Below are 16,425 nucleotides of genomic sequence, written 5' to 3' on the forward strand. Positions count from 1 at the left end.
AAAATAAATGGTTCACAAAAGATGAGACTACAACATAGTATCGATGCATAACCACCATTTTACCTTTTCCTCCCTAAAGGGTGTCTCAAATTTTTGTTTCGGTTAAAACAGAAGTTAAAATACAAAACCGTCTATTTTCTTTGTTTTTGAAGATATCAGGCACATTAAAAAAAAATCACCAAACATAAGACTATAATACGATTCCGATGCATACTCATTATTGTACCTCGTCCTCCCTACAGGGTGTTTCAAACTTAACATAAGAAAAACATTTCTTTTCCTCCACCCGGTATAAGTACCAAAAAGAAGTTTGAGTAAATTTTTGCACAACTGTGTTAATACTAAAGAAATATCTAAAATAGTAAAAAAAATTAGCGGGATCCATAATCCGTTCACGAAAAAATCAACTATGAAAATGAGCATACATTTTCTATATCCCTAACTTATGCCTCGCAGTATATTACGTATGGGATGTCTACAAATTTCTTTACGCAACCATTCCTAGTTTGCAAATATTTAATAGAAAATAAACTTTCACAAAACTTACCCTTATTAAAATACACGATTGTTCATTACATATCTACTTTTTGTTGGGACCAATCATTTTCCTTTCTGTAAATAAAGACCAGTTTCTTACAACTATTTTCTTTTGGCATCTTATGCAAATTTACTATTTGAATTGGGAATAAGCCACGATATTAGTTATACATTAAATTTATTTGATGTTTCGACTTCCACTTCGGAACATTTTGATAACGATTTCAGAAGTAGAAGTCGAAACGTCAAATAAATTTAATTTCTAACTAACATTGTGATTTATTCCCAATTAAAATGGTAAATTTGCCACCAGACCGCACTGTAACTAGTATTTCCTCCGTGTATACAATTTGCTTACAACATCAGCTCTAAACAAATTCTTAATTGGTACATCGCTGAGCAAAGATCCCTAGGTTCGCAAATAAATAATAGAAAATAACTTTTAATGGCACGAAAAATTGCTACTATTAAAAATACACCATACACCCACACGCAGCAAAGTAAATCCCAGCTCCAGTTTAGAACAAGTTTTTATTTCTTTCTAAAATAGAATATAACTACCCTACATCTTAAAAAGTCGTAAAAATTAATTAGTTCATATCAGCCCTAGGCAAATGCTAGAGAAACGAAACTTATGGCATGCTTAATTATGAAACCTCAACTCATCTACACAATTTTTAAAAACACAAATCCTCCGAATTATATTTTGCATAGACTTTACTCGATACATTTTTTGGCAGAGCAGTGTACACCACCGTGAAAACAGGTGACTTATTAAAGGTAAGACTGAAGTTGGAGGCTAGAAGGATAAAATGTTGGGACGTGAATGGTGCCGAATATCCAACTACTAATACCACTAGAGGTACCACAAATCAGATCGTGAATGGCCCGCCTAATATGAAAGTAGATGGAAAAAACCCTAGAACTTATATGTCAAACATTTATCTCTATGAGTCACATCCATATGGTCCAGTGGCTAGGATATTTAATACCTGGCTTTTACCCAGGAGGCTCAGGTTCGATTCCCGGCATCGGAATCCTTTTTGTGTTTAAAATTGACATTTTGATTTGAAAAATAATAGTTTATCTACTCAATGTCATATTATGTATAAGTTTTTAGTTTGTGAAAACTGTCATTATAGATAGCAGTGCGTGAAGGGTTTAAAGTGTGCGTGAAGTAACAATGTATTTTAAATGGGATTTACTTTTTCGCACTGTTTTTTGGCACACTTTCATATAATCAAATATCCTTAACTTTCGCGTTGTCATAGTGATGACATAATGAGCAATAAATTACAACAAAAGTTTTGACGGTTTTGTGGTGTGAAAGAAGTTAGAATTTTTAAATGTCAAAGTTCTAAAAGTGTAGAATAGAAATGAATTCCAGTGACGAAAAGTTGCAGTTTTTTATTTGTTTATCGTCGATAAAATATTGTATGAAACTGTGCGTGAAGTACTTTTTGCGAATGCACGCGATGTTTAGAGCACGAGCGACAGCGGAACAAGTGCTATATCGCGTAAGTTAACGATATCGCGTAACGATAAACAAATAAAAAACTGCAACTTTTCGTCAATGGAATTCATTTCTATTCTACACTTTTAGAAACTTCTTTCACACCACAAAACTGTCGAAAACTTTTGTTGTAATTTATTGCTCATACTTCACGAACTGTTTCATAAGTAACTATTTTATAATACTTTTTTATATTGTGCCCTATAAATAATAAAAACGTGGTATTATAAAAAATTCTTTTTTTTATAAAAGTGTAAAATTATTTTTACGATTAATTTTCCTGGTCTTTTTTCAATTTTCAATTTATAATAAGCTTTGGAAAAACTGACTATATAAAAGACAGCCGCCATGCCAAAATGCTCCGATCAAATTTGACGCTACCTCCCGTTCTATTAGACACGCTCCGTATTTTTTTATTTACATTTTATACAAACAATCCACCATACTATTTAAAGTGAGAAATCTACTATGTGTATTTCTATGTACAATTATTCAAGAACCGCTCTATATATTAAGCTAAAACCAAAAACAACATCTGCAATTTCATTTCATTTTATTGCGGCGTATTTCTTTTCATATTTTTATCAGTACTTCTTATTTAGATTTGACAAATATCAAACATTTAAAAAGAACACTCACCTTGGAGGATAGCCTGAGCCTCTGGTCTATTAAGTAAGTCTCTACTCTGCTGTATAACCAAATCGTGTAACGGAGAAGCTCTCAGTTGCTGAGGATGTACAGAAGTAGTTTGATTAATCAACTTGTTCAGCATATCCATTTGGTTCTGTTGAATTTGGGCTTGATGTAGTTTCATACTGAGATCATTTGTCATATGTTGGTGATGCTGGATACCGCCCCTGCTTGAATTGGAAGGAGCAAGAAGATGAGGGTTGCTTCCAGACATTCTCGCGGCTTCGTCTTGTTGTTGAGAACGATCTAACATCTATAACAAGTCACATTCAAACACACAACACACAAAAAAAGTAAAAGTAAAAAATGGTTAGGGGGAAGAAAGACTCTAGAAAGAGGTAGGACATGTTTAAAAGAGAGGAAGGTAAGGATACAGACAAGGTAGCAAAGTGCGCTGTAGCTAGTGCTAAGGAAAGATCGTCTGCGCAGTTGGAAACACTTAAGGTACTAGTACACTTTGGAAGACCAAAAATAATCATTCTTTTCAAGAATTTGTTTCTCAGAACCATTATTAAAAATGAACATAAAACTTTTTGGATGTTAATATCTAACTCTTAGAGAGTACAAAAAATATATCTTTTTTTATTTATGCACGTACACTAATACTGTAGAGGGCGCAAAAGTCGAGGCCTCGAAAAATGATGGCGGGCAGTTAATCTCAGGATTGGGATATCTGAAACAAAAAAATCGTACTGCATTTGAAAAAGGAAGGTTTCTTACGTGACAGTTTACCACAATTTGACCAAAAAATAAAAAATAAATATTTTTTAACCATGAAAAACTAAAGAAAAACAGGCGATTTTTTCACAATTTTTTTTTTAATTTCCGTAAAATTTTTATTTTGCTGAATTTTTCACTAACGGTGGTAAACTGTCGCTTAAGAAACCTATCTTTTTCGAATGTCGTACGATTTTTTTGTTTCAGAGATCCCAATCCTGAGATTAACTGTCCGCCATAGGAACTACTTTTTTCCGAGGCCTCGACTTTGGCGCCCTCTACAATATTAGTGTATATGCATAAATGAAAAAAGATATATTGTTTGTATTCTCTAAGAGTTAAATATAAAAATGTAAAAAGTTTTATGTTCATTTTTAATAAAGGTTCTAAGAAAAAAAAATCTTGAAAAAATGCTTATTTTTGGTCTTTTAAAATGTACTAGTACTAGTCTAAAGTGTACTAGTGTAAGAGAATGAAAAGGTTATAATACACTACTCCAAGAAATTAACGCACCACCCTAAAAATGGGTCATTTTTGATGTCTCGAATTTCCTAAGCCTGTTGTCCGATTTAAAGATTTTTTTAATATGCTATAGCCCCATTCTATAACAATGTCGCTGTAATAATATTGTTGCTAGACAGGTAAATTGTCATTGTATACCGGGTGTACCATTCAAACTATGTTTTTTTCTCAAAGTTCACCACACCCTGTTCAATATGCTAGCATTTATAAAATACTGAAATTAAAACACAACTGTAGCCTCAGGTTTTCTTAACATTCTGTTTTTTATTCAATCGCTTATGTTGTATAATAAAAAAGTTAGGTACTTTAATAACTAGCCATGTTTTTCATCAATACAGGGTGTGCGACAAATTTTAAGGGGTAATTCTGCATGAAAAAGAAATGACAGTTGATAACAACACGGCTAGTTGTTAAAGTACCTAACTTTTTTTATTATCCAACATAAGCAAATGAATAAAAAAAACAGAATGTTAAGAAAACCTGAGGTTATAGTTGGGTAAAACCTGAGAGTATAGTATTTTATAAATGCTAGAATATTCCACAGCGTGTGGTGAACTTCGAGAAAAAAACACAGTCTGATTGGTACAACCGGTATACAATGATAATTTACCTGTCTAGCAACAATATTATTACAGCGACATTGTTAAAGAATAAGGCTATAACATACTAAAAAATCACTTAAATCGGACAACAGGTTTAGAAAATTCGAGACATAAAAAGCAACCCATTTTTATAGTGGTGCGATAATTTCTTGAAGAAGTGTACATTGCTAAAGCAAGGGATAAGTCATCAAACGACTTGACATGTGGATGGAAGCATGTTAAGATTCGATGTTAAAATAAACCAAAGATGGTAGGAGTACTTTACAGTTGTTAAATGAAAAACGCCAGAGGATATACAGAGGATGCGGGACCCCAAATGAGAATGTAATATCGGGGATAATGAGAGACTAGATTGTCGAAGCTTTAAATAGGATGAAGAATGGAATGATAGTAGGACCTGATGACATACCTGTATAGGTTTGAAAAGCTCTAGGAGAGGAAGGTGTTGATGTTTTGTGGCAAATAAGGTGTACGGCAACTCCACCATTGCCTGATCCCAAGCCCAGGATGAGAAAGGAGGAGGGTTGTGCGTGAGGTTAGCAACCTCACCACATAAAAAATAATATTGCTAAAGAAACCTCTACAAGCCTCGGAAATAGGACGGATAACGCGATGACGAAAATGGCCACGGAAATGGATTTGAGAAAAACAACGTACATAGGATGTTGGAATGTCCGAACAATGTTTGAAACAAGTAAAACACATCAAGTGGCAAAAGAAATGGATAAAAATAACATTAGTATATTAGGATTATCTGAAATTAGATGGAAGGGATGTGGAAAAACAAGAATTGAACACGCCAAAACGGTTATATACTCGGGAAAATGTGGCGAAAAAGACCGACACGAGAGTGGTGTTGCATTCATGATTTCAAAAGAAGCAACAAATGCCCTAATAGAATGGGAAGCCATCTCGGATAGAATAATAATGGCTAGATTCAAAGCGAGATATAAAAATCTAATAATTGTTAATGTATATGCACCAACAAATGAAAAGGAACAGGACATAAAAGATGAGTTTTACCAACAGCTACAGATGGCATACGATAAAATACAAAATAAATATAAAAAAGATATTGTGATGATAATCGGAGATATGAATGCCAAAATAGGAACGAATAATAGTGGAAGAGAAACTGTAATGGGGAAAGAAGGATTGGGACAAATTAATGAGAATGGTAACATGTTTATAGATTTCTGCACCCAAAATAGGTTAGTCATAGGTGGAAGTATATTTCAACACAAACGCGTACATAAAGTAACATGGACATCCCCTGATGGACAAACAGACAATCAGATTGACCACATAACCATAGATAAGACATGGAGGCACTCACTCTTAGATGTTAGAGCAATGAGAGGGGCAGACATAGGGTCCGACCACATGTTGATTAGAGCCAAAATCAAACTCAAACTAGCCAAAAGTAAGAAAACGCCAATGGAACAACGAGAAAGATATAACGTTCACTGGCTCAAAGACGGAAATGAAAGTACTGAAGAATATAAGACCAAGTTAAGAGAATTATATAATAAAACTTACAACACAGAAAATGCCACGATAGAAGAGATGTGGGATAAATGCAAGTATGTATATACACAAGCAGCAAAAGAAACGATAGGAATACAAAAAAGAAGTAATAAACCATGGCTATCGAGAAGCACGTGGGAAAAAATAAACGAAAGGAAACTACTTAAATGTAAAATGCTAAAAAATGATCTAAGAGATAGGGAACAAATGAAGAGAGAATATAGAGAGAAAGATAAAGAAGTTAAAAAAAGTGCGAGAAACGACAAAAGACAATATAACGAAGAACTGTTAATAAAAGCAGAAACAGCAGCAAAAAACAACGACATGGGAACTCTATATAAAACGACGAAAAAACTAAGCTCGCGCGGAAAAATGAACGTTGAGCATGTAAAACACAAGAACGGGAAAATATTGAAGAATGAAAAGGAAATAGTTGAGAGATGGATCGAACATTTTAGAGAAGTATATGCCAACAGAACAATAGAACACGAAATGGAAAATGAAGAAATAAAGGAAGAACTAAACTTCACCGAATCGGAATTCACAAAAAAAGAAGTAAGTAAAGCAATACAACAGCTGAAAAGAGGGAAAGCAGCTGGAATAGATAACATTACCACAGAACTACTGAAAGCAGATAGAGAAACATCGGAAGAAATCCTGTATGTACTAATAAACAGAATATGGCAGGAGGAGAGAATACCTGATGATTGGAAAAAAGGTATAATTGTAAAGATACCCAAGAAGGGAGATCAAACGAATTGCAACAATTGGAGAGCAATAACACTACTTTCTACAGTGAGTAAAGTCATGACAAGGATGATACTAGAAAGAATGAAAGAAACTATAGACCAGTTGTTAAGACCAAACCAAGCGGGCTTCAGAAGTAATAAAGCATGCACAGATCATATTAACACATTAAGAAACATTGTAGAACAAACAATAGAATGGCAGAGCAAAATCTATATAAATTTCATTGACTTTAGACAAGCCTTTGACCGGATTAACAGAGAAAAAATGTGGGAAATATTAAAGAGATATGGAATTCCATTAAAATATATAAGAATTATCAAAATGTTCTATGAAAACTATACCGCACAAATCATGCACAATGGGAAACTCACAGAACCAATCAACATAGACAGTGGAGTCAGACAGGGGTGTATCTCCAACCATATTTCTGATCTTAATTGACTGGGTCATGAAGAAGGCAACGAAAAATAAAACAGGAATTAGATGGAATGCTTTCGGTCAGCTTGAAGATCTAGACTTTGCAGATGATATATGTCTGGTGTCCGAAAAAAGACAACATATGCAGAAAAAAACAGAAAAGGTGACAAAAGAAGCAAGAAAAATAGGACTAGAGATTAACACAAGAAAAACCAAACTTATGAAGATAAATACGGAAAGAGAAATGGGTATATTCATTGAAGGAGAAGAAGTAGAAAATGTACAGAAGTTTTGCTATCTGGGAAGCATAATTGACGCTAGCGGTGGAATAGAAGAGGAAATTAATGGAAGGATAACTAAAGCCCAAAATGCGTTCTATATGCTGAAGAAAACATGGGAGTCCAATAGATTAACAACCAAAACCAAAATCAGGATATTTAATACAAATGTAAAGAGTATTTTGCTATATGCAGCAGAAACTTGGAAAATAGAGAAAAAGATTATACAAAAGGTTCAAACATTTGTAAATAGATGCCTTAGACGAATATTGCAAATATATTGGCCAAATCGGATAAGTAACAAGGAACTTTGGAGAAAAACTAATCAAGAGCCGATAGCCAAAACGATAAACAGACGCAAATGGAAGTTTATTGGACACACATTAAGGAAAAATGAAGATGATATAACCAAACAAGCCCTGGATTACCAACCAACTGGAAAAAGAAAACAAGGCAGACCAATGACATCCTGGAAAAGAAATATTACCAGAGAGCTAGAAGACAATGGGTTAACATGGAAAGAAGTGAAAGCCCTGGCCAGAAACAGAGATGAATGGAGGGGGACTGTAGAGGCCCTATGTTCTAAATGGAATCAAGAGGAGTAAAGTAAGTAAGCAAGTAAGGTGTACGGCATATGAAGAATAAATGATGCCCAATACATGAGGTAGAGAGACAGTGGGGTCACCGATAAAAACATGTCCTAACAGTAAGTAACTAAAAAGACAAATAAATAAATTAGATTTTTGTAAATTCATCGAAATTTTAAATCCTCGTCTAAATAATAATGAAAAATAGAAAACTGTTTAAAACGTTACCTCTAATAAACTCATGGGTTGAGTCTTGTTCATTGAAGTATTCATGGATGTAGGATGTCCTCCAGCTTGAGCTTGTTCCAGCTGCAAAATAAAAATAAATTTTTTAAAAACCATCTGCGCTTAATATACAGGGTGTAACGAACAAAAAAGTGTATCTGAAGATATTTATTTATTGACAATTCTCAAACAATTAAATGGAGTCAAAACTGAAAAAGTTCACAAAATTACATTTTTGAGATCTATCACGACGGACCAACTAGACCCAGACAAAAATAAAACGGAGAATAGTAATGACTAAAACTACTTTTATAAAATTCAAGACATTTCTTTGCCATAATCATCTCAGTTTAGAACTAAGACAAAGAATGGATATAGAGAATTGTTAAAGACCGTTAAACACCAGAAAATGTCTTATCTGGGACATATGAAGGGAAATCGATATAGAATACTACAACTGATCTTTAAAGGCAAAATAGGAGGCCGTAGAACTGTAGAAAGAAGCCTTTGCAATGGTAACCGCCAACGTCGAAGAATTCTGATCTAACGTGGGAAAGAACAATTAAGCCAACTAATTTTGTCTAAGAATTATTGTTTTAATAGATTTTAGCAACTGTACAATAAAAAAACTACGCTTTTAATTGAATATAAGATCAGAATAAATACATGCCTTATATTTTAGCAGATATCTTTCTTCTAATAACACTTTTTTTAACAAAATCACAAACTCAAATTTTTTTCTATATTTCACAATGAAAACAACACCTTTATACTTGCGATTTAACTTCTGAATGGTAAAGTTGTTGTGCGAGAGCTCTTTAATATGTATATAAGCAATTAAGATAAGGATAGAATTTATCCTGACATTTCACTGTCATCAAGTGATCGCAAAAATAATAGTTATTTTATCTTATTATTGGCGTCTTATTCCACGATAATAGCTGGTAACACAATAGCAGCGTGGGACAATAAAAAACAAAGTGATAAGTGATGAGTAACAGTGCAAAAACACAAATTGTGAGGATTGCAGTGAGGGCATAGTGAAGTGCCAAACTTAGGCATTAGAGCAAAAGAAGCCATTTACAAAGCCTCCTTATTTTTCTTTAGCAACTTCTTCTTTTCCACTCCTGAACATAGGCCTTCTCTTGTGTTTTCCTTATTCTTCCTGTTTTTTTCCATCTTTTTTACGGCCTTCCTATGCCTCGTTTATGTGCTCTTGTGCTCTCTTTTCTTTGCTATTCTCCTTGCCATTGTATTATTCTCTTTGTCCACTTCTCTTCGCTTCCTATTGCCACATGTCCTGCTCATTTCCATTTAGATTTTGTGATAGCTTCGATAACATCTTTTACTTTGGTTCTTCTTCTTAGATGTTTCTCATATGATCTCTTAAGCTTAAATTTATCATAAGTCTCTCAATAGCTCTTTGAATTGTTCAAACTCTATTGAGAGATTGATTAGTAAGTGTTATGGTCTCCATTCCATAAGCCACGACATAAAGCTTTTGATTCAATTTAACTGGGATTTTTTGATATTTTACAATAAAGCTTGGTTTACGTATTGCTATCCAAATAATTGTTATTCTTCTGGTTATTTCTGCAGTTTGATTTTCCTTGCCTTGTTTTATTTTATGTCCCAAGTACACATATTCTTCTATATTTTCAATCTTTCTTGCTATCGTCAAGAGTGACATCTACTTCTTCAGCTAACTTTACCTTAGTTTTCTCAATATACATTTTTAGACATACTCTCTCAGGTGCTTGTTTTAAGTCTGTAACATTTCTTGTAACTCCTGTGTACAAGTGCTAATTATAGTTCAAATTCAATAGGATTGTCAGGGCGGACATTTTGTAGTTCGTAAATATTTGATGGCCAGCGGCTATACAGTGAGCACGTAAAGGTTGGAATAAATTCATTTTCTCGAGAATCGACAATTTTTGAAAAAAATCCCGAAACAGGTCAATTTTTATTTTTAAATTACGACTTTTTGGCATATATATCATACTAATGACGTCACCCATCTGTGCGTGATGACGTCATCGATGATTTTTTGAAATAGGAATAAGGGGTCGTGTGATAGCTCATTTGAAAGGTAATTTAATTCTCTATTTATTAACATTTACATAATTATTTAGACAGGGTGTCTAAAATTTTTTTTTAAATTAAATTTATTGACATAAAAAGAAAAATGCATGTAATTTATTTAGTCCAAAATACATTTTACTGCTCTCAAAAAACAAAAAAATGTTTATTTGAAAAATAATCATTGCTTTTCGCTTAAATTAAATGTTCAAACTGTCAAGAGGGAAGTGGGTGGCGGATTTAATATTAAATTTAAGCAAAAACGATATTTATTTGTCAAATAAACATCATTTACTGTTTTCTGATAGCAGTAAAATGTATTTTGAGTTAAGTAAATTACACAGATTCTTCTTTTAATGTCAATAAATTTAATTAAAAATTTTTTTTTGGACACCCTGTCTAAATAATTATGTAAATGTTTATATTACTGAATAGAAAATTGAATTACCTTTCCAATGAGGTATCACACGACCCCTTTTCACATTTAAAAAAATTGTAGATGACGTCATCACGCCCATATGGGTGACGTCGCTAGTATGATAGATATGTCAAAAAGTCGCAATTTAAAAATAAAAATTGACCTGTTTCGGGATTTTTTTCCAAAATCGTCTTTTCTCGAGAAAATGAATTTATTCCAACCTTTACGTGCTCACTGTATATTTATTTGTTTATTAGCCCTTAGCCCTAAGTGACTTAGGTAAGTAGCGTCCATCAATGTCAATATATTTTTGTTCCCATTACAGTTTTTTAAAAATATCCTTCAAAGCAAGAAAACGCCAAAAATAAAATGACTTAGAAATTGAACACGAAGATGATTAAAAAAATACGAAACAAAAATAAAAAGACGGTCAAACGACACAGGTCGAATGAAAACTAAGAGGATAGAGATTTAGTAACTAAAATGAAAAAAAAATAGGAAAAAGACAAAGAAATAAAGAAACCTAATGAAAAAATAGACAAACTAAATGAAAAGTTTGCGAATTGAAGAACCAAAAGAAAACGAAACAGCAGAAAAAAATTTAAGCAAAATTTGAATCACTTTTTCAAAAGTAAATCCTTTAACATCCATTTGGTGTCACAATTTTATATTTTACTACAATTTTATCATGTACTTTCAAGGTTTTTATAACCAAAAATGTGGCTAGTTTCAACTACTATCAAAATGTTTCACTGGTGATGGTCCGACTGGATCGAAGAATATCGTTCGTGGAACGTTTTGAAGATATTTATACATAATCCATTTTAATGATGTTTAAAAGTTTTGTAATAAAAAATATACCATTAAGTACATATTAGAAGTATTTTACTTCATTGTAAATTTGATATAAACATGTTTCAACACTTACCAATTTTTTAAAAGCTGCTGCCATGTCTTCGTCTGGTTTCTGTGGCTGGTGTTTTGTGGGGATTCCAGTTGAAGAATCTTGGCGTATTTTTGCCTCTAACTCTTCCAAATTGAGAATTTTTCCTGCCGTTACTGGTTGTTTCATGGGGTCAGGTTGCTGCTTCCCTCTCTGTAGCATATCCATGATATTCATGGCCTGCGACTGTTGTTGGAACTCCCTCTTGCTGCCTACAATTCCTCCTAGAAAATAATTTTATAACAAATTTTATCAAATTAAGTTTGTATAAGCCCTGTAGACTAGACTGTATTGTCCATACTGATACTATGTTTTTGGGAAATAAAAATCTTAAGGGCGATCTTTGGGCCGGAACTATAGCCAGACGCCAACATAATAAAACAAATAAAGTTCAGAAGAGTTCAATGGGCAGAACACCTCAGAGGACATTCTGACGAAAGAATAGTAAGGCTCAATCACATCTGGCAAGCAGATGAAAGATAGAACAAGCAAATAATCTACTGGCGACCATGAGAATATAAGAGAGAAAGAGGAAGGCCTCAGATGAGATGGAGCGACGATCTCAAAAAGCAGGCTGGATCCAAATGGATGACCACAGCGCTGGATATAAACCAGCGGAAAAGAGAAGGGGAGGCCTAATACCAAAGATGGATAGATTAACCCTTAAACGCCCAAGGGTGGGTAAAAAATGTCCACCTAATGCATATTCCCTTGTAACATATTTATTACGTGTTTAAAAATTTTCCAAAAATTATTTATTGTTAAAAAGACAGCCTTTTATCGAATGTTAAATTGGTTCTACCGATATTTTTGAAAATAAAAGTAATATCTTGAGTTAAATATGGGTGGGCATAAAAAGTACACCCTTGGTAAAACTTGTTACTCAATCCATATAATTATCGACGTATAATTACATAATCGACAAATCTGAATTACTGGCTTTTACTGGTATGTTAATTTTTATGTACATTTTAACGTTGTTGTAAAGTTTGTAAATTGTTTATCTTAATATTTTAAAATATGCTGTGTTTATTAAGCATAAGATTCTTAAGTTTAATCCATTTCCAACAACTCTCAATAAATATATTAGCTATTTTCAAGGTGGACAACTAAACTTTAACAACTAAAATCGTTGTTTATACGCACTGCATGTCTTATTTAAATTTAGTATATACTAATTAAAGAATTCTTCAGACGTTTTGGTGGTCCCTTAGCAATCCATTCAGAGTGAGGACATTAGCCCGAAAGCTAGAAAAACATTTTCACATCCGGTAAGATGGAATAGTAGAGAGGATGAATCGGATAATGGGTAAACACCTTTCCAAAACTTAATCCGAACATCAAGAGATTGGGACCAGGATCACAGTTTAGTTTTTCTGGTAGGTTCTCGACCAATTTTACTTTTTTTCACTTACCTGTATTGGCAGCGGGTGAAATCGGAGCAAAGTAAGCCTCAGAATCTCCAGGAATAGTCACGTTCGGCTCCAGATCTTTCAATAAATTGTTAATTAGATGATCGTCGTGTAGAGATGAGCGACGGCTTTCAGGTTTTTCTGGACTTTCTTGTTTAAACCACCTACTGAAACGGGACTTCGAATTATCTCCATCACCTCCAACTCCGTTCTGAAAGGAAAATATTCAGTAGAGACGTTCTGTGTACTGTTGAGTATTACTTCGTTACTTAAATATTTAATTGTTTTGTAGCTAATTTGTATCCGCTGTTACATTTTTTAGGGAATCGAAACTAGAATCATGTATATGTTGTCAAATCATATTTTTTGTAATCATATTGGGCATACAGGGTGTCCAGAAACTCTACCGACAAACGAAGACAGGAGATTGTTCAGATAATTTTAAGACAATTTAGCTCAATTCACCTAGTCGGAATATGCTTCCTAACGGAGCTAGAGCTCTTTGAAAATGGCGTCTTGTAATTAGTTTTTCTTAAATACCTCTAGAACGCTTCTATTTAGAAAAACGAAAATCGGTGCGGGTATTTATCTTCCAGAGATAAATCGATTCCATCCATTGAGAATTTCTAGTACCGATCATAGGTGTCCGTTTTGGGTAGGGCGACGGATATTTTATCACATAACTTTTTTGTCTTTAAATTTTAAGCATTTTTGACTCTGGATTATTAAATTGTGAGGTATCTTAGTACTAAAAGGTACTCTTGTTTTAAGTCAGTAGGACACACGGTTTTCTAGAAAAATCGATTTGAAAATTTGTCGTTTTTTGAATTTGAAAAAAAAAATTGAAAAGTTTTAAAAAAAAACGGTGTATTTTACCAACTTAAAGCAAGAGTAACTTTTAGTACTAGAATACCTCATAACTTTATAATCTAGAGTCAAAAATGCTTAAAAATTTAAGACAAAAATGTTATATGCGATAAAATAACCGTTGACCTACCCAAAACGGACGCATATGACCCGTACTAGAAATTCGCAATAAATGAAATCGATTCATCTCTGAAATATAAATAAACGTACCAGTTTTCGGATTTCTAAATAGTTTTTATTTTTTTTTTTTGAAAATTCAAAAAAAGGAAAATTTTTAAATCAATTGTTTCTAGAAAACGGTGTATCCTATCGACTTAAAACAAGAGTACCTTTTAGTTGTAGAATACCTTACAATTTAATAATCCAGAGTCAAAAATGCTTAAAAGTTAAAGACAAAAAAGTTATGCGATAAAATAACTGTTGCCCGACCCAAAACGGACGCCTATGACCGGTACTAGAAATTCACAAGGGATGAATTCGATATAATTCTGGAAGATAAATATGCGTACCAATTTTTGTTTTTCTAAATAGAAGCGTTCTGGAGGTATTTAAGAAGAACTAATTACAAGACGCCATCTTCAAAGTGCTCTAGCTCCCTTAGGAAGCATTTCCGGATTAAGTGAATTGAGTTAAAATATCTTAAAATTATCTGAGGGATCTCCTAGGGATCTCGTTTGTCGGTAGAGTTTCTGGATACCCTGTATATCTTGATTAAAAAGGACATCTAAAGTAACTGATTCTAACGGAAACATTATCTTGGATAAACGGAGTAAAATAAGAACGTAGAAAGAATGCCTAGAGAAACTATTTGAAGACCAAAGAGATAACATCTTTGAGCTAGAAGAAGAGGTAAATTATGGACCAAGAATATTACAGCAGGAAGTTTATTCTGCAATAACACAGCTAAAGGATGGAAAATCAGCAGGCCCCGATAATATACAAACAGAACTTTTCAAATTAATGGACAACGAATCAATAGCAATAAACACAAAGATACTCAACAACATTATACAACCCTGGAGAAATACTAAAAATATCAACAGAATAGCTGAAGTTAACTGCACTTTTAAAAATATCAGTCCGGGTTTATAAATGCTGTTGGTATGAGAGAGGCTTTGTTCTCAATACAGGTCTTATTTCAGAGATGCAGAGACGTCAGTTGTGATGTATACGCATGTCTGATTGATTACGAGAAAGCGTTTGATCGAGTAAAGCACATCAAGAAGATGCAAATAATAAAAGAAGCAGGAATTAACAATCAAAAATCTGAAAATAATTAAAACCTTTATCAGAATCAGGCTGCCAATCTCAGAGTTGACGGTGAACATACCTAATATGTGAAAATCATGCGTGAAGTGATGCAACGTTGTATTTTGTCTCCTCTAGTCTTCAATCTCGACTCTGAAAGAATATTTATCGAAGCTTTGTACAAAACTTAAAAAGGTATTCTACTAAATTTGCACTGCTAAACAATATCAGATATGCAGATGACACCATAGTATTTGCGGACAAAGTAGAAGACCTACAGAGAAGTAGACAAAGTAGAAGACGAGTTTAGCGAACCGACTATATTTTAATTTCATAGCAAATGTAACAGTCATTTATCATAAAGGGGAGGCCGTATAATCGTATAAACCTTTTCAAAGCTGTTAATAAATTATGCTTTTAAAATATACTCAAATTGTATTTCTGAACATCTTATTTATTTTATATAATAATTAAATTCACTATCAAATGTCATTGATGTTTTATTAATACTTAATATTTAAAATTTAGTTTGACATTCACCAAGTGTCAAACTCAAATGTAAATTACCTATGCTTTGCTTAACAAATAATCGAGATTAAAAAACTAGCCTACTTAATAGCAATGATTTCAGCTGGACGTGTAGTGTGTCGGCAGAAAATAAAACGATTGTGACGTCACATTTTAGACTTTGAGGCCGATTATCTCGAAGACGGTTAGAAATATCGAAATGCCGTTTACAGATTTGGATTCAGAAGAAAAAACTACATATGAATCTATCGATAAATCTGATCTGAGTATTGCAGGAGCGGCAACGCAATAACACACACACTTTTGCGAATTTATAAACGAAATGTTTTCGTTGAAAATTAACAAAATTAAATTTGTATGTTTACGTTGAGAAAACGTAGTTCAACTGAAGCCGACAGAAGCGCTAGTGGCAACGTGTTTCCAGTTTTCTATGGGAGTTGGATGTATTTATTATAGGCTAATGTATTTGGTATAGACCGACAACCAAGAGATAAGAGCGCGCATCGGAAAAACTACATCCACCTTGAACCGGATGGGGCCTTGTTCTATGGGGCCTCTCTATTGG

The 16,425-nt window shown here is 33.4% G+C and overlaps 1 protein-coding gene across 5 annotated transcripts in view; it reads right to left on the bottom strand.

Moving 5' to 3' along the window:
* The window catches only part of LOC126879916 (eukaryotic translation initiation factor 4E transporter-like), a 98,908-nt gene that overhangs the window by 39,194 nt on the left and 43,289 nt on the right, over positions 1 to 16,425 (bottom strand). For all 5 annotated transcript variants that reach the window (XM_050643260.1, XM_050643262.1, XM_050643261.1 and 2 more), the window contains exons 6-9: positions 13,221 to 13,428; positions 11,791 to 12,029; positions 8,369 to 8,449; positions 2,690 to 2,993 (exon numbers count right to left, since the gene is read on the bottom strand). In XM_050643260.1, the coding sequence (XP_050499217.1) occupies positions 2,690 to 2,993; positions 8,369 to 8,449; positions 11,791 to 12,029; positions 13,221 to 13,428 (832 nt within the window). The remainder of the gene's footprint in view (positions 1 to 2,689; positions 2,994 to 8,368; positions 8,450 to 11,790; positions 12,030 to 13,220; positions 13,429 to 16,425) is intronic.

This window comes from Diabrotica virgifera, chromosome 2 (assembly GCF_917563875.1).
Source record: "Diabrotica virgifera virgifera chromosome 2, PGI_DIABVI_V3a".
Classification (NCBI taxonomy): Eukaryota; Metazoa; Arthropoda; class Insecta; order Coleoptera; family Chrysomelidae; genus Diabrotica; species Diabrotica virgifera.